General features: G+C 39.7%; 2 protein-coding genes across 2 annotated transcripts; both read left to right on the forward strand.

Moving 5' to 3' along the window:
- Nucleotides 1-14,237: 14,237 nt before the first annotated feature.
- On the forward strand, nt 14,238-17,645 carry LOC149243836 (uncharacterized). The gene is made up of 3 exons (XM_089371325.1): nt 14,238-14,966; nt 16,348-16,425; nt 17,532-17,645. The coding sequence occupies exons 1-3, from the start codon at nt 14,238-14,240 to the stop codon at nt 17,643-17,645; spliced, it is 921 nt and encodes a 306-aa protein (XP_089227451.1).
- A 1,029-nt stretch (nt 17,646-18,674) lies between these two features.
- LOC149243837 (uncharacterized) lies at nt 18,675-24,443 on the forward strand. The gene is made up of 2 exons (XM_089371326.1): nt 18,675-20,087; nt 20,223-24,443. Exons 1-2 carry the CDS (start codon nt 18,675-18,677, stop codon nt 24,441-24,443), a joined length of 5,634 nt encoding a protein of 1,877 aa, XP_089227452.1.
- Nucleotides 24,444-25,978: the final 1,535 nt, after the last annotated feature.

Below are 25,978 nucleotides of genomic sequence, written 5' to 3' on the forward strand. Positions count from 1 at the left end.
CTTATTCATCCAACTATCTCTCCTTTTCTAGGTCTAGCCCATTATATCCCCTGAGGCATCATTTATCTTGCAAGCCACCCTTCAAAAAAAATTGATCTCTTGGCCCCTATTGCGTTGGTGTGTCTCCTAGGGGCCCTCCAATTTTGAATAAATTATAACAGTGGTATTTGAAGATATTTCAAGCCCTAGCCTCGATATTGAATCTTGTCCTTGGTTTCCTTAGGCTAGAAGCCTCATTAGGACACTCACATTGTCTTGCACTAAATTTTTTTTCTTTGGTCCCTCTCCCTCCAAAATAGGTCAAGCATATCATTAGTTGATAAACCCTACCCCTTTGACCTACCCCCCCAGTCCGCTTGATCCCGTGTGGTCCCATACACTATTAAGGGTAATTCTTCAAGGATCACTTGGAATCCAATCTTTCACAAGAATTTCATGGCCTACGAATCTCCATTATAAGATATATACCCTAAACCTAAACCTAAACCTTGAAGTTTCCCTTAAGCCCTTCCTTGAGAGCTTTAAACCTTACCTCCAAGGCATGCAAGCCACATATTTGAGCTTCTCTTTTGAATAGGCTTCCAGGTTCACCCCTCACCCTATCATTGGTCTATCCATTTCATGATCCTCATCATAACAAGTCTCCTCCCATTAGTGAAAATATGTAAAGAGCAGGGAGCCTTAGTTGAGGTGAGAGTGGGCTATTGCTCCATTGTTGCCTTTAGCCTAGTAGTAGCCCTTCAAGGATCCCCTTTTAGTACCCTTGCTAGTTTGAGCGGTAACAAAGACTAATAACACTTCAGTGAAGCAGGGTGGTGCTACGGCTGGTTGGAGTCTTCATAAGGCATTGGAGCTTCCTTATGATTGATGTTGGTAAATAGGGTTTTGGAGAATCCTTCAAGTTGGAGCTTGTAAACTAGGGTGATGGAGCGACCTTTCGGTTAGCATTGGTAAACAAGGCATTGAAGCGTCCTACAAGTTAAAGCCTGTGAACTAGGGGGTTGAAGCATCCCTCAATTGGAGCTGAGAAATATTGATGTAAATTTTATTGAAGACAAATATTAATAAGTGTTCAGTGGGTTTTGTCCCGAAGGAGTTTACACCTAAAAATATGTGTTTGCTGTCTTTATTGTCGTGCATTGTTGAATGGTTTTGATGAATGTTTATGTGTATCGGATGCTAATAACAATTAATTCTCTTTGAAATTAAAAATATACTAATTGTAATAGATATTGATTCACCCCCCTCTCGGTATTTCCAACAATTATTACAAAATTGACTAAGGATTGCCATCAATGACAAAGTGAGAAATTGTTCGAAATAATATTGCCATTGATGTCAAAGATGGGAGAAAACTACTTATGTCCAAGAAAAATGTTGGAAAATGAATATTGTTGGAAATATTATTTTTGGACTTTTGATGCTCCATTTGGATACCCTTTCTTTGAAGGAATTTTTACTCCAATTACCTAGATCAATTGGAAGCATAGGACACATGTAGAAAATATTATTCCAAGACCTTTCCATGTTGGCATTATGATACATATGTTGTACTTGATGGCAACCCACTCATCTCAGATAATAAATTATAGTGTAGAGAAAAGTTCACGCACTTATATGCAAAGAAAAGTTTATTTCATGTAGAGAAAAGTTCACGCACTTTTATGCAGAGAAAATTTTATTTCATGTAGAGAAAAGTTCACGCACTTTTATGCAGAGAAAATTTTATTTCATGAAGAGAAAAAGTTCACGCACTTTCATGCAAGGAAAAGCGCGTATATGTTGGAGAACTTACCTTTGGTCCATGGTAGTTAGTCCTTGGTATTTGAACCTATGAGGAAAAGCGCGTATATGTTGGAGAACTTACCTTTGGTCCATGGTAGTTAGTCCTTGGTATTTGAACCTATGGTTTTGGACCATGGTACGCACATTCATGCAAGGAAAAGCACATATATGTTGGAGAACTTACCTTTGGTCCATGGTGGTTAGTCCTTGGTATTATTGAGCCCCATGTTTTTGGGCCCCTTGTACTGGTTATCTATGGTATTGATCCATGATTTTAGGAAGAAGCTTGCCTATATAAAGCAAATGAGATCACTTGGCTAATTCATCCTTGCAATTGAATATCTTAAGATCTGAAATATTGGGTTATTGTTTTGAAAGTTTGATCTATGAAAGTGAAGTTGAAAGCAAATCTGTGAAGGGTGATCTCTCGAGCGCTGCAGCTGCGGAAGTGCGGAGGCGCCACAGAAGGCGCAGTGCAGAGGTGCCACAGAAGGCGCAGTGCAGAGGCGCCACAGAAGGCGTAGTGCGGAGGCGCCACAGAAGGCGCAGTGCAAAGGCGCCACAGAAGGCGCAGTGCGAAGGCGCCACAGAAGGCGCAGTGCGGAGGCGCCATAGAAGGCGCAGTGCAGAGGCGCCACAGAAGGCGCAGTGCGGAGGCGCCACAGAAGGCGCAGTGCAGAGGCGCCACAGAAGGCGCAGTGCGGAGACGCCACAGAGGCGCCACAGAAGGCGCAGTGCGGAGGCGCCACAGAAGGCGCAGTGCAGAGGCGCCACAGAAGGTGCAGTGCGGAGGCGCCACAGAAGGCGCAGTGCAGAGGCGCCGCAGAAGGCGCAGTGCGGAGACGCCACAGAGGCGCCACAGAAGGTGCAGTGCGGAGGCGCCACAGAAGGCGCAGTGCGGAGATGCCACAAAGGCGCCACAGAAGGCGCAGTGCGGAGGCGCCACAGAAGGCGCAGGTGCAGTGGTCGCGGTGCCACAGAAGGCGCAGGTACAGAGGTAGTACAGATATCCGCAGATCTATACCAGTGAAGTTGCGATCCCTGCTTAAAATTCGTTTTAACTGCCTTTGACTATTCTGCAGGGTTTTGGGTGCATAACTGATGTTTGGTTACTAGTATTGAGTTCAGATAACAGCATGATTAATGACTTATCTTTATGTACTAGATATGGTTGATAACTCTCATAATATCATTGTATATGTATGGATCTGGTGATTGGGTGATTCAAAAGGTTGTTTGATTATGAGATTCAATGTTGTTGTTGGGTCCAGTATGAAAATTGGATGAAAAGTGGCCTTTCAGATTATGTGTTGTGCTTCAGTGTATCCAGTATGAAAATTGATGAAACGTGGTACTTGGAGGAGAGAAGATTGTAGGCCGGCGCCTACGTACTAGTATCTAAGCTAGTACAAGAGCTAAAGGAAATCTTTGGAGCATTGTAGCAGGTAGTAGCCTGCGTACTAGTAAATGGATCGGCTAGTACAAGAGCAAAGGGGGTTGTAGCTCCCGTACTGGTATAAGACTGCACCAGTACAAATATTGTAAAAGGATTTTCTTATTAAGAAGAAGATTGAGATGACTTGCAGCAGGTGGTTTTCTCCCTCATTGGGTTTCCACCTTATATCATGGTGTTCATGTGTGTGCCTTATGTGTGATGATCTATTCTATGTTACTGCATCTGTTAACTAATAATATGGTTGATAATTTTCTAATGCACTCATTGAAGATCAATTAACTTAATCATAAGAAGTTGTGGAAGTAGCATGTATGAATCTGATTATGGAAATGAAAAAGTTTTATTAATGTGATAATACTGATTCACCCCCCCTCTCAGTATTATTTCCAACAATTGGTATCAGAGCAGGTCCTTTGGTAGAAGCTTGATCGCTTGAAGGAGATCCGTGGAACAATGGGAAAGAATCTTAAGAAGAAAGCACCTAAGAAAAAGGAGTTATCTCAGAAGAACTATGACAGTGGGAGAATCGATTGGGGATTAGGTATAAGAAGCTCTTCAGATTCAGAATCATTATCACGTATGAATATATTATCCTCTGATGTTCCAGCTATCTTTCCTTTTGGAAGAGATGAAAGTGATAGCGAAACTACTGAATTTGCTCTTATGGGTGAACAAGAAAGATATCAAATAGAGGCAGAATTTAAAAGGCTGACAGACAAAATTAGAGATCAACAAGATCTATTGAACAAAAGGGAATGTGATTTCAAAGAAGAAGCTACCAAACTAAAGGCCCAACTAGAAGAAGGAAACAAGGTAAGAAAGCTACTCAAGGACAAGGAAGACCAATGTCAAAAATTGCAGCATGAAGTGACATCATTAAGAAAAGAAGTCAACGAAAGAAGCACAACCATCAAGAAACTCAAAGATAGATCCAGCTACTGTGAAAATCTTGAAGCTACAATCCTCTCACTAAAAGGAGATCTTGAAGAATCAAAGAAGCAGAATACAGATCTACTCCAAGCTATTGCAAAACAAGAAAACGAAGTCACCAGCTTAAAATCTCAACTAGAATGTGCCTTCCGAGTTCGTCAAATGCAGCAGGATCTGAATGAAGAACAAGAAAAGGAGATTCTCAAACTAAGGGAACAAATGGAAGAAGGAAGGAAAGCTGAAGAAGATTTGAAAAAGCAATATCTTGAAAAGGAAGAACAGCTTCAGGTTGAGGTAAATATCTTGAAAGGTAAACTAGAAGAAAAGGATAAGATTTTACGATTTCAAGATAGTTCTAAAGTCTTGGATGATATTCTTAGTAGTCAAAGGTCTCCTGCTATAAAGACTGGTCTTGGTTTCCATGAATCTGTTGAAGGTGAATCTAGTTCACAAGGTGAGGCAAGGAACTCTAAAGAGAAATCTAAATTGATCAACGAAGAAATGAAAGATCAATCTCATCATCAACCAAGAAAAGAGATTCCTCAAAGAAAATCCTTTACTCCTCCTATGAATAATGTTGAATGTTATGTATGTCATAATCTTGGACATGTTGCAGCTAGATGTAGAAGAAGAAGGGTTCAAGACCATTATGCAGAAAGATCATCACATTCAAGGTACATTTATGGATATTGCTTTGCTTGCAATATGTTTGGTCACAAAGCTGCTGATTGTTACAGGAGGAATATGAAACATGTAAGATGTTATGCATGTAATAAACTTGGACATATAGCTAAGGAATGCAAGAACAAAGTGTGGGCACCATATCAAAAGGAGAAAATGTCATCATCACGCTTGAAGATATGGAGGAAAAAGGAAGTAGAGTCAGAAAAAGGCGGCACTGCACAACGTACAGACATACCAGAATCAGAGGGAGCTGAAAGTACAAAACTTCAGTGCCCTGAATCTCATATGCAAACTCCATAAAGGAAAGTTGCATATATACGCGAGTTAGTTACTGCACAGTCGCGTATATGATTGTTTGAAGAAAGGCAGTAGGGGCAGATTCAAGAGAAGGATCAGTTTTGCTCTAGTTAATAATAATGATGTGTGGATATGATGGTTAGAAGTGTTTTGGTTCTAACTTGATATTGATGATGTCTTGATACTTCTTATTGATATGCATGATCAGACAGATGGCACAGGTTTAGAGGGAGCATATGGACTTAATGCATTATTGGCATTATGGTTAATAGTCCTTGGTGATGATACTTATATGGATAAATGATTCATCTTGCTATGGTTATGAGTTGTTCACATGGTTCTTGGATCAGATTTATGGTTGATTCTCTAATGATGCTTGCATGGGAAGCACTTAGCTTGAATTCACATCTTCTTGATGTTGAGTCACTCATATGCTGTTGTCGTCATATGCATAAAGATCATATATTACAGTTATGATTCCTTTCATTCTTGGCACAAATGGATGAGGATTGTTGGCTGGATACAGGGATGATTATTCAAAGTTGCATTGTTGGAGACATGATGATAATGAGCTCTTATCTATATGATGATAGGATTGTTTCATACATATGTTGATTAATGTAGATATTCCCAATTGATGATACTTGATTCATGTAGATCTGGATGGCTATGATGTTTCTCACATAGAATGTGAAATTCTATTGATGTGGACATACCTTGATGATTCATGCACTAATACAAGTTGCTGTTGACAGATACTATGGAGCAGATCATAAAGTGTTGTTGCTGATGTTCATCTTATTTAGGTGATGTCATATCAAGACTCATGATGTAATAGTGTCATCTCTTCAGGTCATGTAACGACCTATGTTGGTTTACCCACTATGCCTGGGATGAAGATGTAATGTATTTGGTTTTCATTTTTCTGATATATCCCCACTTGGTTGGGTGATGGATGTATGTATTGAATCTTTTAGGAAGGTCATTTGTGATGTAGAACATCCTTTTGCAGACCTTGCTTACAGTCAGGGCGAGCCTGAGCATGAACAGCACTATATAGCAGAGCATACATTTCAGCTTGTTCTCAGAAAGAGCATGATCAGATTGGTGCACCATGACATATACAAAGGGGGAGCTCATTCAGAGATTTCAACAGGTACCCAGGGGGAGCTTATAATGCATTGTTGGCATTATGGAGGACGTACAGAAAGAGATCTTGGATGCTGGTCTGATTATTGCTGCAATCTATCTCTTTCATGGTCATTTATGGTGTTTGGTGGATTATGTTTCTTCTTTGCAGATCTGGTTTATAGTCAGGGGGAGCATAACCCTTTGCCCTTGATGTCAAAGGGGGAGAGTGATTGGTTTTTGTTGCCATCAAGTCCAAAGGGGGAGATTGTTGGCATTATGATACATATGTTGTACTTGATGGCAACCCACTCATCTCAGATAATAAATTATAGTGTAGAGAAAAGTTCACGCACTTATATGCAGAGAAAAGTTTATTTCATGTAGAGAAAAGTTCACGCACTTTTATGCAGAGAAAAGTTTATTTCATGTAGAGAAAAGTTCACGCACTTTTATGCAGAGAAAAGTTTATTTCATGAAGAGAAAAAGTTCACGCACTTTCATGCAAGGAAAAGCGCGTATATGTTGGAGAACTTACCTTTGGTCCATGGTAGTTAGTCCTTGGTACTTGAACCTATGAGGAAAAGCGCGTATATGTTGGAGAACTTACCTTTGGTCCATGGTAGTTAGTCCTTGGTATTTGAACCTATGAGGAAAAGCGCGTATATGTTGGAGAACTTACCTTTGGTCCATGGTAGTTAGTTCTTGGTATTTGAACCTATGGTTTTGGACCATGGTACGCACTTTCATCCAAGGAAAAGCGCGTATATGTTGGAGAACTTACCTTTGGTCCATGGTGGTTAGTCCTTGGTATTATTGAGCCCCATGTTTTTGGGCCCCTTGTATTAGTTATCTATGGTATTGATCCATGATTTTAGGAAGAAGCTTGCCTATATAAAGCAAATGAGATCACTTGGCTAATTCATCCTTGCAATTGAATATCTTAAGATCTGAAATATTGGGCTATTGGTTTGAAAGTTTGATCTATGAAAGTGAAGTTGAAAGCGAATCTGTGAAGGGTGATCTCTCGAGCGCTGCAGCTGTGGAAGTGCGGAGGCGCCACAAAAGGCGCAGTGCAGAGGCGCCACAGAAGGCGCAGTACAGAGGCGCCACAGAAGGTGTAGTGTGGAGGCGCCACAGAAGGCGCAGTGCAGAGGCGCCACAGAAGGCGCAGTGCGGAGACACCACAGAGGCGCCACAGAAGGCGCAGTGCGGAGGCGCCACAGAAGGCGCAGTGCAGAGGCGCCATAGAAGACGCAGTGCGGAGGTGCCACAGAAGGCGCAGTGCAGAGGCGCCACAGAAGGCGCAGTGCGGAGACGCCACAGAGGCGCCACAGAAGGCGCAGTGCGGAGGCACCACAGAAGGCGCAGCGCAGAGGTGCCACAGAAGGCGCAATGCGGAGGCGCCACAGAAGGCGCAGTGCAGAGGCGCCACAGAAGGCGCAGTGCGAAGACGCCACAGAGGCGCCACAGAAGGCGCAGTGCGGAGGCGCCACAGAAGGCGCAGGGCGGAGACGCCACAGAAGGCGCAGTGCGGAGGCACCACAGAAGGCGCAGTGCGGTGGTCGCGGCGCCACAGAAGGCGCAGGTACGAAGGTAGTACAGATATCCGCAGATCTATACCAGTGAAGTTGTGATCCCTGCTTAAAATTTGTTTTAACTGCCTTTGACTATTCTGCAGGGTTTTGGGTGCATAACTGATGTTTGGTTACTGGTATTGAGTTCATATAACAGCATGATTAATGACTTATCTTTATGTACTAGATCTGGTTGATAAATCTCATAATATCATTGTATATGTATGGATCTGGTGATTGGGTGATTCAGAAGGTTGTTTGATTATGAGATTCAATGTTGTTGTTGGGTCCAGTATGAAAATTGGATGAAAAGTGGCCTTTCAGATTATGTGTTGTGCTTCAGTGTATCCAGTATGAAAATTGATGAAACGTGGTACTTGGAGGAGAGACGATTGTAGGCCGGCGCCTACGTACTAGTATCTAAGCTAGTACAAGAGCTAAAGGAAATCTTTGGAGCATTGTAGCAGGTAGTAGCCTGCGTACTAGTAAATGGATCGGCTAGTACAAGAGCAAAGGGGGTTGTAGCTCCCGTACTGGTATAAGACTGCACCAGTACAAATATTGTAAAAGGATTTTCTTATTAAGAAGAAGATTGAGATGACTTGCAGCAGGTGGTTTTCTCCCGCATTGGGTTTCCACCTTATATCATGGTGTTCATGTGTGTGCCTTATGTGTGATGATCTATTCTATGTTACTGCATCTGTTAACTGATAATATGGTTGATAATGTTCTAATGCACTCATTGAAGATCAATTAACTTAATCATAAGAAGTTGTGGAAGTAGCATGTATGAATCTGATTATGGAAATGAAAAAGTTTTATTAATGTGATAATACTGATTCACCCCCCCTATCAGTATTATTTCCAACATTCCAATGCTATATGGCACTCCCTTTAATTCCATAAGAATGACGAGATATCGAAGATTGTGTCAAGATGACCCAACCAAAGCACAAGTAAGCCGAGTCAACCAGTATTATAAGTCATGTTCATAAGTTTACATACTAACACTATGAATAAAGGGCATGTGAGTGCATTTTAAGACCATCCATGTAAGAAAAGATATGAGGTCACAAAAGGAGCTAAGGAATAATTTTTTGGGTGTTTCTAGGAGTCTAAAGGTGGAAGAAAAAATGTGATTTATAGGGGATGAATGAATCATCTTGGAATTTTATCTATAACTTTTCTTTTGGAATGCTTCAAACTATCAAACTTGGAGGCACTAGAGAAAATATTTTCATTTACTCGTGGTTAAAATTTCAAACCTTGATTTGTTATAATTTCAAAGATATGATTTGAGGAATGTAGTCTTCCTAGATGCTCCTAAAATCTTCTTCAGATAGGTCAACTTGGTATTTTTGGTATAAATTTTCTTCTAAGATGTTTCAGAACGTGAAACCCTTAAAATACAACTATAAGATATTAATGTACCTATATTTAAAATTTTAGATCTTTATTCACCATGATTTCAGAGATATGGTATGAGGAAATTAGGCATCCAACATGCTCATAAAATCTACTTCAAACATGTAAGCTTCATATTTTTCTATAACTTTATTTCCATGATATTTTAGATTGTGAAATTTGGAGGAGACAGAAGAGAAATCTCAAGGTACATGTGGTGGAAATTTCAAACCTCATTCCACTATAATTTCACAGATATGATTTAAGGAAGTTAGTCTTCCTGAATGCTCCTGAAACATGTTTCAAACATGCCAACATGGAATTTTTTTGTATAATTTTCATTTTGAGATGTTTTAGACTATGAAAATTGGAGGGGACAAAGAAGAGATCACTAAATAACTTTGGTAGAAATTTCATAGCCAAATTTGTGAAATTGGATATGTGGAATGTTGTGCAAGTTTGTTCTTGAGAAGAAGACGAAAGCAACACGTTTTAAGAGAAATAAACTTGATGAAGGAAGTAGCAATAGGTAAAGTTGGTGAAGCCAGAAGCAACTAACATACCTGATGAAGGTAGAAGTAGCAAGCAGACTTTGTGAAAGCAGAGGCAACTAACAAACGTTGTCAAGTAGATTCAATGAAGTGGGTTGGTACCTATGAATATTTATAACAATGGGATTGGTGTCTCATGTAGGTTGGTGCCTACAAATATTACAACAATGGGCATTGGTGTCTCTTGTAGGTTGGTTCCTATAAGATTATTCATATAAAAAGTTTTGTAGTTTTCATACATAAGAGTTTCCACGTATATATTGTATTATTTGTTCAATTTATGAGATTGATGTTTTATGATGTTCAAATGTTTAAATAAGTAAAAGTTGTCATTATACTAATTCACCCTCCCTATCAATATAATTGTGAATCCAACAATTTGATCACATGGGCATCTAAGAAACAGTCAATTGTCTCCATATCTTTCTTTGAAGTAGAATATGTAGTAGTTACTACCATGCAATATGGACAAAAATATTTTTGAAAGATCTTGCACATGTTGCGAAGGAGCCAACTATTATCTTTTGTAACAAGCATTTTTATTGTCAAAATTTCAGAAGAAAAACAAGCACATTGAAACTCACTATCACTTCATTAGCAAGCTTGTCAACAATGGTGACATATCTCTTCAATTTTATGGATCTAGACATCACCTAGCAAATATCTTCACCAAACCATTGGGAATAATTGTTTTGGAATTTTAGAGACAACACTTATGAATTGTTAGTGTTTATGAATGTAATGCTTGAGATTAATGGGGAGTGCTAATGATGTAGGAGCATCCTTGGCCTCAAGCAATCCTCATCAGCCAAAAACAAGTTTCAGGTGAGTTTGTAATAACTCTTGTTACTCCCATGTGTTTTAAGTCATTGATACACATATTATGTCAGTTGTTGATACACCTATTATGTCAGTTGCTTATACACCTAGTTGGTAGTTGTTGCTAATCATGTAGCTACATTTTATCAAAGTGGCGACTACTATAAAGTTTCTAACACTCTCAGGATTGCATGTTAATACTCCTATTGTGTGGATTTGTTGACACATCCAAAATCGACAGTTGTTTAGTTGCGCTACTACAGGACAAACCTTGTTAAACACGTTGCTAGAATGAGACATAGGTTACAAATTTGGTTTGCTTGCATGTTGAGAGGAGGTGAAGTGGGTCAATTTTGGAAGATGACGAGGTCGACATCCTGGGAAGCGATTTGTTCCAGTGGAATACAAAGAGATAAACAACATGAGGATAAATGGCAAGAACAGGGAAGGAAAGGGTCCTTATTTTTTCTCCATTCTAGATTTTCTTCTGCCTCACAACTCTTGGACATTTGGCTACTGGACTACTAGTGTTGGTTTGGTTGTTGCACAAATTTTAGAGAGCATGACTGGCTATTGTACAAGTTAGGAAGGTGTCTAGTTGATGTGCATGGTGTCGTTGTGTAACAATGTGGGAATTTTAAGAGCTTTGAGGACATTGTTCTGTAATCTGAGTTCTTGCTTGTAATAACACATTTTGAATGAATAAAAAAAATATTTGAATCCCTTTTGTGTTCTCATGAGCTCGAATTACTCTTTGTTTATACTATGCGATTTAGTCATGAATTAATCAATTTAGTAGCCAAACTCCAATGGCCTGGGTTGTGCGCTCTATAACAGCAACCTATATTTTATAAATGTTGTGAAAGATACAAAACCTAGACTGTGTCAAGTGGTATCAGAGCCGAATTTGTTATTGGATTTGCACCTTGAATTGCTTTGTGTTACAGTGTACCAAGAAACCTTGTTGATGGTTGCACAACAAGAGTGTTGAAGGTACAAGTTGGGTCACAAAACCTGGATTGAGGTCTATGGATGTTGGTAAGACATTTACAACTTGTAAGGATGCCACCAAGGAGAAGAGGAGAAGGACAAGGAGGTGCAGGGAATCAGGAGCTAGAAGAAGTAAGACAAAGAATAGAATAGATAGAGCATAAAAGAAGTGGAGATGCAAAGGTAGAGTCAGAACCTGAAGAAGAAATCAATGAAGAACGAGAGGTTGAGGAGAGAAACCCAACGTCAAGGTTGATTTCATACTTGAGCAATAAAGGTAGTGCAAGAGTTGAAGTTTCTTGTTATGATGGCAATTTAAAAGTTGATGTGCTCATCGATTGGATTGGATAACTTGAAAGATACTTTGAGTATGAAAATGTTCAAGATCCAAATTGAGTGAAATTTTCCATGATGAAGTTGAAAGGTCATGTTGCACTATGGTGGGATATGTTATAGAAAGACAGAGTAAATAATCAGCTAGAAAATATTAAGACTTGGAAGAATATGGTCACGAAGATGAAGGAGAAATTTATGCCTGTTGATTACTAGAAGAATTTTTTTAGACACATCCAGAATCTAAGACAAAATGAGACCTTTATTTGTGAGTACACTGAGGATTTTTTCAAACTATCACTTTGATCAGGTATAAAGGAGCCAAAATTTCAAAGAGTCGCAAGGTATGTGAATGGACTGAAATACTTGATTCAAGATGAAATGAGTACGCATTATTTCTAAACTATTGATGAAGCCTATCACATTGCCCTGAAGGTGGAGGAAAATTTGAATAGGAAAACACAGTAGAAAGGAAGAGGAAGAGGTTTTAGAGGTAGAGGTAAGGCAGGGATTGCTAGAGGCAATGAAAAGGAAGAAGAATCCACCAGTGGTCAAGGTGGTAGAGGTGGAAATAGTGTTGGAAGAGGCAGAGGAAATCTTGGAAGAGGAAAGGGAAAGTATGTAATTACTTGTTATCGTTGCAGAGTTGAAGGACATAAGAAATCTAAGTGCCCAGAAGGACAAAATTCAAGGAGAAGAGTTGAAGCCAAAACAAAATTTACACAAGTTGATGAATAATCTATTGTTGGAGAAAATGTGATTATGTTTCAACAACAATAGGGAGAAAATTTGATGATGCATAAGGTATTTCTCAAGCCTAAGAAAAAGATAGTGGAAGAACCAAAACAAAGAAGGAAATTTTTCAAAACTAAAGGTAATGTCCAAGGAAAGTGTTGTAATTTGGTCATATATGGTGGAAGTACAGAGAATTTAGTGTCCACTGAAGTCATGGACAAGTTGAAACTCAAGAGTTTAGTCCATCCAAACCCTTACAAAGTCTCATGGTTACAAAAGGGACAACAAGTGGTTGTAAATGAGTAATATCTATTGAATTTTCAAATCAACAAGCTTCAGGAGAAAGTATTGTGTGATGTTGTTGACATGGATGCCTGCCACATACTTCTGAAAAGGTCGTGGTTATTTGACAGGAAATTTCACCATGATGGTCGAGAAAATACATATGAGTTTAGGAAGGATTGATAGCAATACAAGTTCACTCTAATGCTGGAAAATACAACTGTAACAATCAGAATTTGTGGAAGTACCAGCACATGTAATCGCAAGATCATGTTGTGTTCAGTCGAGGAATTTGTGAATGAGGAACAAAAGGTAAAATTATGTTTAGTAGTGATTCCAAAGGTTGTGCCAAAGGAAGTGAAATTAGGAACCATCCCGATAGAAATTAAATCCTTGTTAGATGAATTCAAGGAGATTGTTATTGATGAATTTCCAAAAGGACTACCTCCCATGAGAAGTATTTCTCATCAGATTGACTTGATTTGGGATTGAACTTACTAAGCAAGGCACCTTACAAGATGACTGCAACAAAGAATGAGGAAGTAAATAAGCAGGTACAGGATCTACTTGATAGAGGACTAATAATAGAAAATTTGAGTCCATGTGTTGTACCAGTGGTATTGACTCTAAAGAAGAGAAATGAATGGAAGATGTGCACGATTTTAGAGCCATTAATAGGATAACCATCAAACACCAATTTCCCTTGCCAAGGATGGAGGATATTATGGATTGTTTGAGTGGGGCTGCATATTTCACAAAGATCAACTTGAAGAGTAGTTATCATCAAATCCGGATTAGGGAAGGTGATGAGTGTAAAATTGCTTTCAAGATGAAGGACAGATTGTTTGAATCATTGGTTATGTCATTTGGGCCAAATAATTCCCCTAACACATTCATAAGGCTCATGAATGAGGTCTTGAAACCATTCTTGGGAAAATTTGTTGTGATATACCTAGATGACATTTTAATTTTCAGCAAAAAAAAAGAGGAGCATTTTGAGACGCATAAGGCAAGTGTTGCAGCGGTTGAAGGAAGAGAAGTTGTTGATCAACTTGAAGAAATGTACATTCAAGGAGGATGAGAGTGTATTTAGGAATTGTGATTTCCAAGGAAGGTTTGAAGATGGATCCTAAAAACTTGAGGGCTATTTTGGACTAGACAACACCTTAGTCTACTTTTGAGGTGAGAAGCTTTCATATATTGGAAAGCTTCTACAAGAAATTCATTAGGAATTTCAACGATATTTGTGCACCACTTAATGAGTACATGAATAAAGGAACTTTTAAATGGACAGTAGCAACAAGGAAAGAATATGTAAATTTGAAAAGGAAGGTGAAGAAACCCGTTTTGGTGCTTCCAAACTTTGATAAAGTATTCCAAGTTGACTGTGATGCAAGTGGGACAACAATTGGAGTAGTTTTAAGTCAAGAAGGCAAACCAATAACATTCTTCAATGAGAAGTTGAATGATGCCAAGAAGAAGTATTCCATATATGATCAAGAATTTGATTATGTTGTGCAAGCATTGAAAACGTGGAGACACTATTTGATATCGAAGGAATTTGTCTTATTTACTGATCACAAGGCATTACAATATATCAACAATCAAGGTAAGTTGAATCAAAGGCATTCTAAATGGGTTGAATTCTTGCAAAGTTATACATTTGTTTTGAAGCATAGGTTTGGAAAGTCAAACAAAGTTGCATATGCCTTGAGTAGGAGAGTGTTGTTACTCAACACTTTGTCAGTAGAAGTGGTAGGTTTGGAAAGCATGAAGGAGTTGTATGCAAAAGATGTTGATTTTGGAGAAGCTTGGACAACTTGTAAAGCACCTTGGAGTGTGGACAGAACCATGTTCTTGGACTACCATATCCAAGAAGGGTTTTTATTTAAAAATCAGCAATTGTGCATTCCTAAAGGTTCAATGAGGCTTATTAAGGAGTTACATGGTGGAGGCCTAGGTGGACATTTTGGCATGGATAAGACCATGACATTGGTAAATGAGAGGTATTTTTGGCCTAGCATCAACAAGGATGTCAAAAAGTTTGTTGAGTGTTGTAGAGTTTGCCAACTAGCCAAAGGTAGAAATCAAAATACAGGGTTGTATACTCCATTGCAGATACCGGAAAGTCCTTCGAAATATGTGAGCGTGGACTTCACCTTGGGACTGCCAAGGATGCAGAGGAAGCATGATTCAATGATGGTTGTTGTAGATAGGTTTTCAAACATGCAACATTTCATAACATGAAACAGGGAAAATGATGCTACTGAAGTGGTTGTTTTATTTTTCAAAGAAGTAGTGAGACTTCATGGGTTGCCAAGAACCATTACTTCAAACAGAGATACAAGATTTCTAGGTCACTTTTGGAGGACATTGTGGAAGAAGATGGGATCTAAACTGTCATGCAGTTATTCCTATCATCTGCAAACAGATGGATAGACTGAAGTAGTGAACAACAGGCTTGGGAACTTTTCGAGAGGATTGAGTGGTGAAAATCCCAACTAGTGGGGTATGGTCTTGGTGCAAGAAGAGTTTGCATACAATGACTCGACGAACAAATCTACTAGTAAGAGTCAATTTCAAATTGTTTATGGGTGGTCACCAAAATGTATTGTGGACTTGATACAATTGCCACATTTGGGGGAAAGAAAGAGTGTGAATACAAGTGATTTTGCAGACAACTTGCAGCTAATACACAAACAAGTGAAGAATTGATTGCAACAAAGTAATGATAGGTATATGGAGAAAGAAAAATTGAAAAGAAGGGAAAATGTTTTCACTGAAGGAGAGTCAGTAATGGTGCATCTACGGAAAGAAATATTTCTCAAGGGTACCTACAACAAGTTGAAATACATGAAAATAGGCCCATGCAAAAAAAATTCTAAAAACACCTACAAACTAGAGCTATCAAGAGACTAGGATATCTCTCTAATATTCAATGTAGCTGATATATATGAGTTTCATGAAGGATAAAGCAGTGAAGAGATAGGTACACCCGTTGAGTTGAAACAATAGTTACCAGTCAAACCTGTCAAAGAAGTGGAATAAATCCGAGCTACCAAGGTTGGAAAGAATACTCGTTGTAGGGAGTATCTAGAGTATTTGGTCAAATGGATAAACAGGGGATCTGAATATGCATCGTGGGTGACTTAGCAATCTAGCATGCCTACAAGGGACTTCAATCTCTAAAGTAAATACCACATGAGTCGGTAGTTCATATTTTCTTACCAAGGTTGTCTGATGCAGGAGCATCCTTGGCCTCGGGCAATCCTCATTAACCAAAACAAGCTTTTGTTGAGTTCGTTAATAAGTGTTGTCACTCTCACGTGTTTTAAGTTACTGATACACTTATTATGTCAATTATTGATACATCCAGGTAAAAGTTGTTGCTACTCCTATACCTACATTTTATCAAAGTCGTGACTACTCTCAAGTTATTGACACTCCTAAGATGGTGTGTTTATACTCATGTTGCGTGGAGTTGTTGACACATGCAAAATCAACAGTTGTTTGGTTGCGTTGCTATAGGAAAAACCTTGTTAGACACACTGCCAAAATGAGACGTAAATTACAAATTTGGTTTGCTTGCATGTTAAGAAGAGGTGACTTGGTTCAATTTTAGAAAATGAAGAGGTTGGCAGTCTAGGAAGTGATTTGTTTCAGTGGAATATGAAGAGGTCAATAGCATGAGGATAAATGGCGAGAACAAGGAAGGAAAGGAACCATTTTTTTGTGCATTTAGACTTTTTGCTTCTGCCTCTCAACTCTTGGACATTTGGTTGTTAGACTACTGACGTTGGTTTGGTTGTTGCATGAATTTCAAAGAGCGCAATTGGTTATTGTACGAGTTAGGAAGGTGTTTAGTTGTTATGTAGCAGCATGGGAATTTCAAGTGCTCTGAGGACGTTGTTATGTAATCTGAGTTTTTATCTATAACAATGCATTTTGAATGAATAAAAAATATATTTTAATCCCTTCTTGTGTTCTCCTGAGTAGAACCAAATTACTCGTTGTTTGTGCTATGTGATTTAGTCCTAAATTAATTAATTTAGTAGCCAAACTTCAATGGCCTATGGTATGTTCTCTGTAACAACAATCTAGATTTTGTAGGTGTTGTGAAAGCTACAAATTTTGGACTGTGTCAATTAAAATATCACTCATCTAGTAGCTAGTTTTAGTTCGAGTCATTTATTAAAAATTATTTTAGACAATATATTTTTAGAAAATTCATGCAAATCGTAAATATCTTTACAAACCATTAATTATAAATGATTGTAAAAAAATCCTAGTTAATTATGCCGAACGGTGTTTTATTTATGGAATTGGTTTGGCAAACACTATTCAGCCCATCCAATCATCTCGCTCTATTTTCGTGGTTCCCTCCCATCAAAATTTAACACGTGGTTTTTTCTACACAAAGTTTTTCGCATCTCGTTTACTCCACTTTAAGTCTCATTTAAATTGTCTTGCAGCACATGGTTCCTTCGGTAGGATAACCTCCTTCACATCAACGATGATGTCGAGTGGGTAATGTCATGTGATATCTAAAATCATTTGCAGGCCTCGTGTGAACAACAGAAGGTCCTAGCAAACCTGAATGCAACAACTCAAGAAGTTAATGATTTTGACGAGGAAAAATCTTTGATGTTGAAGCCATTTCATCCCACGGAGTAACTTCAAGTTCACAGTATTCCAAGTCAGAACGCAGATCTGTGTTGGCAAAGACATGGCATTTATTCAGATGGATGTCACAAATGCAGTGGTTTCAGTATTCAGATTGTGGTGGCCTGTCTAGTATTCGACTGTAGAAACTCCAAAGGCAGAGCTCATTCACAACTTGATTGTGTGCGTGAAGATGGGTTCTTTCACACGTTTAATATCCAAGAAAACCACGAAGACAAAAAACCATGAATTGCTTTCACAACATCAAGAATCAAGTGACACGTTTATTGTGACGATCTGGGCACATGGCAATTTTGAAGCTGCAATTTTTTCAGAGAAAATAAAACGATAAGACAATACAGTGATAAGACGTAAAAATCCAGGTACCATAATAGAATATCGTTGTCACACATATTAAAAAATGATTGGCTTGAGAGACGAAAATGGAGAAGCTAGATTGGCTGGGATTGACTGTGTTTGCCTAGCCAAATCCAAAGAGAACACTTCCTTTTGGTCCCAAATCAAATTAGTTTTGTTCCTGCTCTTGGGCAGTAGTTGAAACATTGGAGTTATGGTTCAGAAGTTAGAACAAAAATAACTACAAAACTCTGAAACCAATATCACAAACACCTAAGAGATATGGAGATCTTTAATTATTCAATAATATGACAGAAAACATGTTGGGCATGAAGTGATGAAGCCAAACAGTTAAAGTTTATTCCTTAAACTTATAAATAAACTTTAGCTATATTCAAGAAATGAAAAGGTTCATCTAATTATTAATTATAATCTGAGAGAGCAATGGGGGTTTTGGGAAAGAATTCGAACGCGGGTCGACGGTAGGGTTTCAGAGACGTAAGTTCCCAGCGAAGAAAGAACAGACCGAGGAGGAGTACGGAAGGCAGGCGACCGTATAGGTAACGGCCAGGTAAATTTGAAGATTTAAGCAAAGATTGAAGAATAATATAGGATTGGGAAGGACTGAGAGAAGTAATGGGAGAAGGGCAGGGGAGGGGAGAGATCCCCTCCTACCGAAACGTAATGGTTGGAAATTCAGGGAACGCAGATGGGCAAGGCGGAAGGCCGGAAATAAGCAGGGAAACTCCAGTTATGGGAAATAAATGGCAAGCAAGAATGGTAAACAGATGCCTTCCTAGGGCACAGAAAAAGCCGCGGTATGTGATTCCAAATAATAAATTGGAGAATTACCGCTGCTATATGAGAGATCACGCTTTAATCTGCAAGTTTATAGGATACTGGCCATCTGAAAGGGACCTCACGAGATGGATTCAGCAGAGATGGCGACCAAGAGGGCATATAGATCTCAAACTGGGGGCTAAGGGATTCTTTACAGTCATCTTCGCAAACCTAGAGGATAAGGAAAGGGTTTTTGAGGAGGGACCGCACTTCATGAACAATGCGGGTTTGTTCACACGATATTGGGAAGATAGATACAACCCTGATGAGGAGAAAATAATGGCAGCCCCGATATGGGTCAGATTATTTGGGCTACCGGATGAATTTTGGGATCCTGAAATATTGGAAGGAATTGGAAATTCGATTGGTACTTTTGTAAAGGTGGCAGAATCGACGAAAAGAGGAAAATATACTTCTTATGCAAGGATCTGTGTATATATGAACATAGCAGACCCTTTACCGGAATCCATTGAGCTTGAATATCAGGATGAAATATGGCAGCAGCCCATAGATTACGAACATATACCGTTCAGGTGTAGGAGATGCCATGTATATGGACATCTCGCAAAGGAATGTCCACAAAATCGAACAGTGGAGGCAGAGAAGGATAACAGGGAGGAAATAAGGAAAGAAGAGGGACCTGAAGGGGAGGAAAATGAATTTAGAGAGGTACAGAGGAGAAGGAAGCCAATTCCGGGAACATCAAAACCCCAATTCAAGGAGACAAACTCATCAATTGAGAGTCAAAACAAGTTCAAAATCCTTCAAGAGAAAGAAGAGGAGTTGGAGGGAGAAAAACAGGTAAAGAAGGTTACTGAGATAACCCCAATGGAAATCATAAAGGATGGAAAAAGAAAAAGTATGAGCCCAAGCAGAGAGAATGAAGCGGAAACGGGAGGAAGAAAAGAGAATATAGCAGAACAATCAATGATAGGTACGGAGAATATAAAAGAAGTGGGTACAGAGGAAGAAAAGATAATGAAGAAATTACTTAATGAATGGAAAAAATTGGACGAAAGATTCATCCCGGAGAAAGAGAAACAGTTGTATAAAGAAACCTTTCAAAGATATAAGGAGAAGAAAGGAGGACTTACCGAAAACAGGCCAGATCAACCAGGAAATCAGGAATCCCAAAGCCTAGAAGGGGATGGCCAGGGTAAGGGTGGAAGGAAAAAAGGAAGAAGAACATTAAATGAATCAATCCAAGCAGTGGGAGAGACTCTAGTAAATTCAGGAAGGGTGATACCTCTGTCAGAGGTATTTCAACAAACTTCTAAAAAGTTTTAAATGATTATTACAAGTTGGAATATCAGGGGATTAAATAGTAAAGGGAAACAGAGATATTTGAAAGAAAGAGTGAAGAAAGATAAGCCAAGCATTATGGTAATTCAGGAAACGAAAATGGAAAGCCAGCAGCTGGCAGAAATTGTAAAGAAATTGAAAATAGGATACGAGGTTATGGCCTTGGATGCAGTAGCAACAGCAGGGGGTTTGGCTATCTTGTGGAACCCGGAAGAGGTAATTTTTGAAAATTGGTTTAGTCTGCCTAGAATCCTTTCAGGCCTGTTTAGATTAGTGGGGATGGGGGAAAGAATCCTTATCACAGGAGTATATGGACCCCATAATTATAGAGAAAGGAAAGATTTTTTGAAGAATATCCACACTATGAGAAGTTTAATTCCGAATACCCCGTGGATAATCGGAGGGGACTTCAATATGATAAGGGATCTAAGCGAAAAGAGAGGGGGAATAAGGAGGGAGGACCAGAATATGGAGGAGTTCAACGATATGATTAGGGACCTGAGGTTGGTAGATATTCAGACAAATAATGGGGTTCATACCTGGAACAATCGTAGAGGAGGGCAGAATCAAATTGCTTCTAGATTGGATAGATTTATGCTTTCAGAGCAAATTTTGAATCGCGATGTGTTTATTGAAGCTAAAATTCTTCCTAGCCTTGGTTCTGATCATTGGCCCATACGATTAGATATTGATATCAAGAAGGTTCAGGGGAAGAAGCCTTTTAGGTTCGAATCGTTCTGGCTTAGAGACCCACAATTCATAAAGAAATTGGAGGATTGGTGGAATCAGAGTAATATCAGGGGTAACGGGAAAATGCATACTATACAATTGAAGCTTAAGGAAATTAAGAAGAGAATAAAAGAATGGAATAGGAAAGAATTTGGGAACATTATGGAAGCAAAGCTAAAATTAGAAGGAGAAATGGAGGAAATCCAGCAAAAAATAATCTTGGAAGGAAGGGATGAAGAGAAGAGTAGGGAGGAAGGAAGAATAATTAGCCAGTTGGAAGAGAGAAGGAAACAAGAGGAGATTCTGTGGAGACAAAAATCAAGGATAAAATGGTTAAGGGAAGGAGAACGGAATACAAAATTCTTCCATCAAGCCATGATCCAAAATAGGCAGAGGAATAGAATCTTTTCAATCAAAAATGCTGAAGGAGAAAGAGTCATAGAACAGGAGGATATAGAAAAGACTCTAGTTGATTACTTTAAAGGGATCTTAACAGAAAATCGAAGGGATAGAGAAGAAGCTATAAATAATATTTGCAGGGAGATACCAAGACTAGTAACTGAGGAACAAAATAAGGCATTAATGCGGGCAGTGACCATGGAGGAGTTAGGAGAAGTAGTGATGAATATGAGCAGGAACAAGGCTCCAGGTCCGGATGGGTATACAGTGGAATTCTTCCAGGCTAGTTGGCATTTTATGGGAAAGGAGATATTGGAGGCCGTGGAAGAATCACGAATGAGACAGCGAATATGGCCTGGAATAAATTCGACCTTTTTAACTTTGATTCCTAAAAGTAATACCTCGGAGGAGCCACAGGGCTTTAGACCAATAGCCTTGTGTAATGTCATCTATAAGATTATATCCACTTTGATTGCGAAAAGGTTGAAACCTCTCCTACCTAACTTAATTGCGCCTGAACAGACTGGATTTGTGGAGGGTCGGCAAATCCTGGATGGTATAGTGGTATCTCAGGAGGTGATACATTCCCTAAAGGTGAAAAAACAGAGAGGGATGCTAATGAAGTTGGATTTATCCAAGGCCTATGATCGATTGAACTGGAACTATCTCAGAGCGGTTTTGGAAGCTTATGGTTTTGAGAGCAGGTGGATAGCATGGATAGTCAGCATGATCTCTACTCCGAATTTTTCAATTTTGGTCAATGGTATTCCTACAGATACGTTTAATGCTACCAGGGGAATTAGGCAGGGGGACCCAATTTCTCCGTTCTTATTTATCTTGGCTATGGAAGGATTAAGTAGAAAACTCAAAAAGGAAGTAAGCGAACGGAGAATCAAAGGAATAAGGTTGTGGGGGAATAATCTGATCATCACACATCAACAGTTTGTTGATGATTTGATGTTATTTGGAGAAGCGTCGCTGAAGGAGGTGAGGAATTTCAAGCAGGTCTTAGAAGCCTTCATGAACGCATCAGGTATGGAGATTAATAATGATAAATCTTGTACTTTCATATTTAATTCGCCTGAGTCTATCAAAAATCATTTAACCAGAGTTCTAGGTTTTAGAAAGGGTGAGTTACCCACGAAGTATTTGGGTATCCAACTGGATATAAACCCTAACCGGATCAAAAATTGGCAGAATTTGTTGGAAAAAATCAGGAAAAGATTAGCTAGTTGGTCGTTCAGATTGTTGAATATTGCAAGCAGAATCGTCCTTTTAAAATCGGTCTTATTATCTATCCCCATATATCACCTGTCCATTATGGCTGCTCCCAAAGGAGTTTTTGCTAAAATGAGAGAAATATTCGGAAAATTTCTCTGGGGGGGTCCCAAGCAACAGAAGAAATGGACTCTGGTTTCCTGGAAGAAGGTAATTATGAGGAAAGAAGAAGGAGGCCTGGGAGTAAGAGACCCTGAAATTGTAAATAAGGTTCTAGGGGCGAAACTATGGTGGAGATGGGTCCAGGGGGGAACTGATGTGTGGAAACGAATATGGAATCAAAAATATGGCATGCCTAATACAACTGAAGGGCGTTTAAGAATAGAGGAAACTCCAAGAGGATCACAGATCTGGGATTTAGCAAGTAGAAACAGGGATATAGTTAGGAACCTTGCCTTTTGGGAAATCCGTGAAGGAAGCTCAGCAAGATTTTGGGAGGACGGTTGGCAACAACGTGGTCATATGGATAGGATCCAAACTCTTCACGAAGTCCAAGAGAAAGCGAAAAGAGCAGGCATGGAACATGTGAGGGACTATTGGAAAAGAGAAGAATTAAACGACATATGGAGAGTTTGGAAAAGACCGGAGGAATGGGATGATAATATAAGTCAGGAGGCTGGGCAAGCGTATAACAGAGAAATAGAATCGCGGAAAATCAAGATCAGAGAAGGTAAGGATATTCTGCGTTGGGGTAAAGCGATGAAGGGCATGTTCACAGTAAAAGAAGCATATTACTGGGAAACGCAAGAGGAAAGAGAGGAGGAACCAACGAAATGGAAAAAGATTTGGGAAGGAAAATGGTGGCCAAAAGTAACATTTTTCGTATGGCTGGTGTGCAGAGGGAGGATCCTGACATGGGACAATATTCAGAAAAGAGGAATGAATGGACCATCAAGATGTAATCTCTGTAGTAAGGAAATAGAAACTCAGGAGCATTTGTTGAACAAATGTTTATATACTCAGAGCCTATGGGAAGAAATTAGGGTGCTCTTTGGTATGACAAAAAGGGATCCAGATAGCATCAGGAATACTCTGCTTCAATGGGGAAAGGGGAATTTCCAAAGCAAAGTTGTAAGGAGAATATGGAACCTGGCGATAGGTTTTGTAATATGGGCGATTTGGAAAGAGCGAAATCGACGAATCTTTAGGGATAAAAGCTGTCAAGAATCGAGAATTTGGGATGAAATATGTAGGTCGATTAAAGAAACAGTCTTGTCGGAAGTGTGGGAGGAAGAAGATTGGAGGTTGAACCCGGAGGAACAGAGAATCGTCTCCAAACTGAATATGGAATTTCAGATGATCTATCCTAATGCAGAGCGGAAGATCAGAAATGGCATACAGAGCCCCAACTATTTTAGGCTTCCTGGTGATCGACGGGTCAAATTAAACTTCGACGGGGCCTCAAAGGGTAACCCGGGACAAGCAGGTTTGGGAGGCATTTTCAGGGATAGCAGAGGTGATACACGGTGGATGTATGCTGAATGGGGAGGGGAGATGACGAACAACGAAGCGGAATTGTGGGCAGTGCACCATGGACTCCGGATAGCAGTTAGAAATGGGTATATGAACCTTGAAATCGAAGGAGATTCCCAAATTACGATTGATATGTTAAAGAAATTAAGGGATGGGAAGAGCTGGGATCATGTAACGAAGAGTTGGAGGACAGCAGGGATCCTACAGGATATTGAGGGACTGCTGAGTAGGATAGAATATACGATAATAAACCACGTATTGAGAAATGGAAACCGCGCAGCTGATCTATTGGCAAATTGGGGAAGTGAAGGACCGAACAGGGTAGTGGATGGTAGCTGGACATTATTACAGGATGATCCGAGGTGGAGCGAATTAAAAAATGTATTAAGTCAGGATCATAATGAAGCGACTGCACAGGAAAGGTATAATTAGACGCCTCCAGATTATGGGAAGGAGGGGAAAAGACAGGATAATCAATGATCGATCAGAATGGATCAATCAACCCATGGGAAGGATGATCATCCCAAGGCGAAAAATGGCTAAGGTACCGAGGAGGAGAGGGGGAGTCGTCAGCGAGACCGTGATTGTTTCCCATCATGATAGAGCATATGGAGTGGGTATTAATGACGAAGACAGGCAGCAAGGAAGTTTCAAGAAGGAAAGGTGGCAGAGCAGGAATCATATAGGGCTTGCATGCAGACGAACGAAGCAAAGGGAGATACCAGGAGAGAACCAAAGCATATTGACAGCGAGCAGTAGGAAATTCAAACTAACGAAGGCAAGTAAGATGGCGGAAAACCAAGACAGGGGAGCAGGTAGGTGGACGAGGAGCAAGGCGGCAACTCCAGCAGAGAAAGGAAAGAGTACGATGGAGGAGGCCTTGCAGAAAATTTATTTTACTATTCCGGACGAGTCAGAGGAAAAGTTTGATATCCCGAGTTTTATCTTAGACGAGGAGCCCCAACGAGCAGCGCATGGAAAAGAAGATAAGTGGAAGGGGCATGAGTCGGAAAAGGGAGACCGAGAAGAAGAGGACAAGAGTCAGGAAGATGACGAAGAAGAGGAGGTTGGTAGACGAGGAAGGAACAGAGGAATGCAAGGGCGCGTTAATCAGAGAGGGAGAGGGCGGATTGGAGGACGAGGCGGTCGGGGGAGTAGGAGTGTGAGATTGGAATATGAGGAGGGAGCAGCTAGTGAAGGCAGAGACAGAAAGAGAGGCAAGAAAGACATGAGGAAAAAGCTCCAGGAAGCAGAAGCAGCGTACCACCATGATACAAATCCGAATATTAGAAGGATTATCGATCATTTAGAGGAAGAAGCTATGCAGGAGATTTCAGATCCTGAAATGGAATATTGGGAGCAGTTCCTCCCTGATCCGGGGCATACGAGAGGACGAATGTCACTATATAAACAATCGTTACATGTTTATTGGGGAATGAAGCGGTTATTGGCCAAAGCAATGGAGCAGGTGGCCATGGAAATGGTTGAATTGGCCCAAGGAATCCCCACCCTGAAAAAGGAATTGAAGAATATCCAGGTCACTCTACTTATGCAAGACAGAAAGATGGATGAGATTCTGAAGCTGATGCAAGCGAGCGGTATAGGAGTAAAGGTGGAACAAGAACCAAAGGTAGCTGCAATGAACCAGTAGAAGATGGAGCTATTGCAAGAAGATTTTTTATATATTTCTATTTTGTTTTTTGGAATCTTAGATGTTAAAGACTCAGAGGAAAAACAGTTTGATTATAGTAAGAGTAGATGGGTATTTAGCATGGATAGATAGACTGGTAATATACTTTTATTGGATGGCTTTTAAAAACTTCAGATGGTCAAGAAACTCGGTTTCCCTTATGGGCGGGTTGAGACCTGTCTATATCTGTAATGTTTTTTGATTTCAGTAATGGAAAACATAGAGTACCGCCTTAGCTTACAAAAAAAAAAAAAGGCTCATCTAATTACGATAAACT

The sequence above is a fragment of the Pinus tabuliformis genome, chromosome 8 (assembly GCF_031772625.1).
Source record: "Pinus tabuliformis cultivar Carrire ecotype Pingquan chromosome 8, CPIR1, whole genome shotgun sequence".
Classification (NCBI taxonomy): Eukaryota; Viridiplantae; Streptophyta; class Pinopsida; order Pinales; family Pinaceae; genus Pinus; species Pinus tabuliformis.

What these genes read in the sequence shown, in the direction of transcription:
- LOC149243837 (XM_089371326.1), top strand. Translation starts at nt 18,675, where the DNA reads ATGGTTGGAAATTCAGGGAACGCAGATGGGCAAGGCGGAAGGCCGGAA. An exon ending in GGGTGATACCTCTGTCAGAG is followed by an intron (nt 20,088 to 20,222) that starts GTATTTCAACAA and finishes ATGGTAATTCAG; the next exon opens with GAAACGAAAATGGAAAGCCA.
- LOC149243836 (XM_089371325.1), top strand. Translation starts at nt 14,238, where the DNA reads ATGAATAAAGGAACTTTTAAATGGACAGTAGCAACAAGGAAAGAATAT. An exon ending in TGGATAAGACCATGACATTG is followed by an intron (nt 14,967 to 16,347) that starts GTAAATGAGAGG and finishes TGATACATCCAG; the next exon opens with GTAAAAGTTGTTGCTACTCC. An exon ending in TTATTGACACTCCTAAGATG is followed by an intron (nt 16,426 to 17,531) that starts GTGTGTTTATAC and finishes AATCATTTGCAG; the next exon opens with GCCTCGTGTGAACAACAGAA.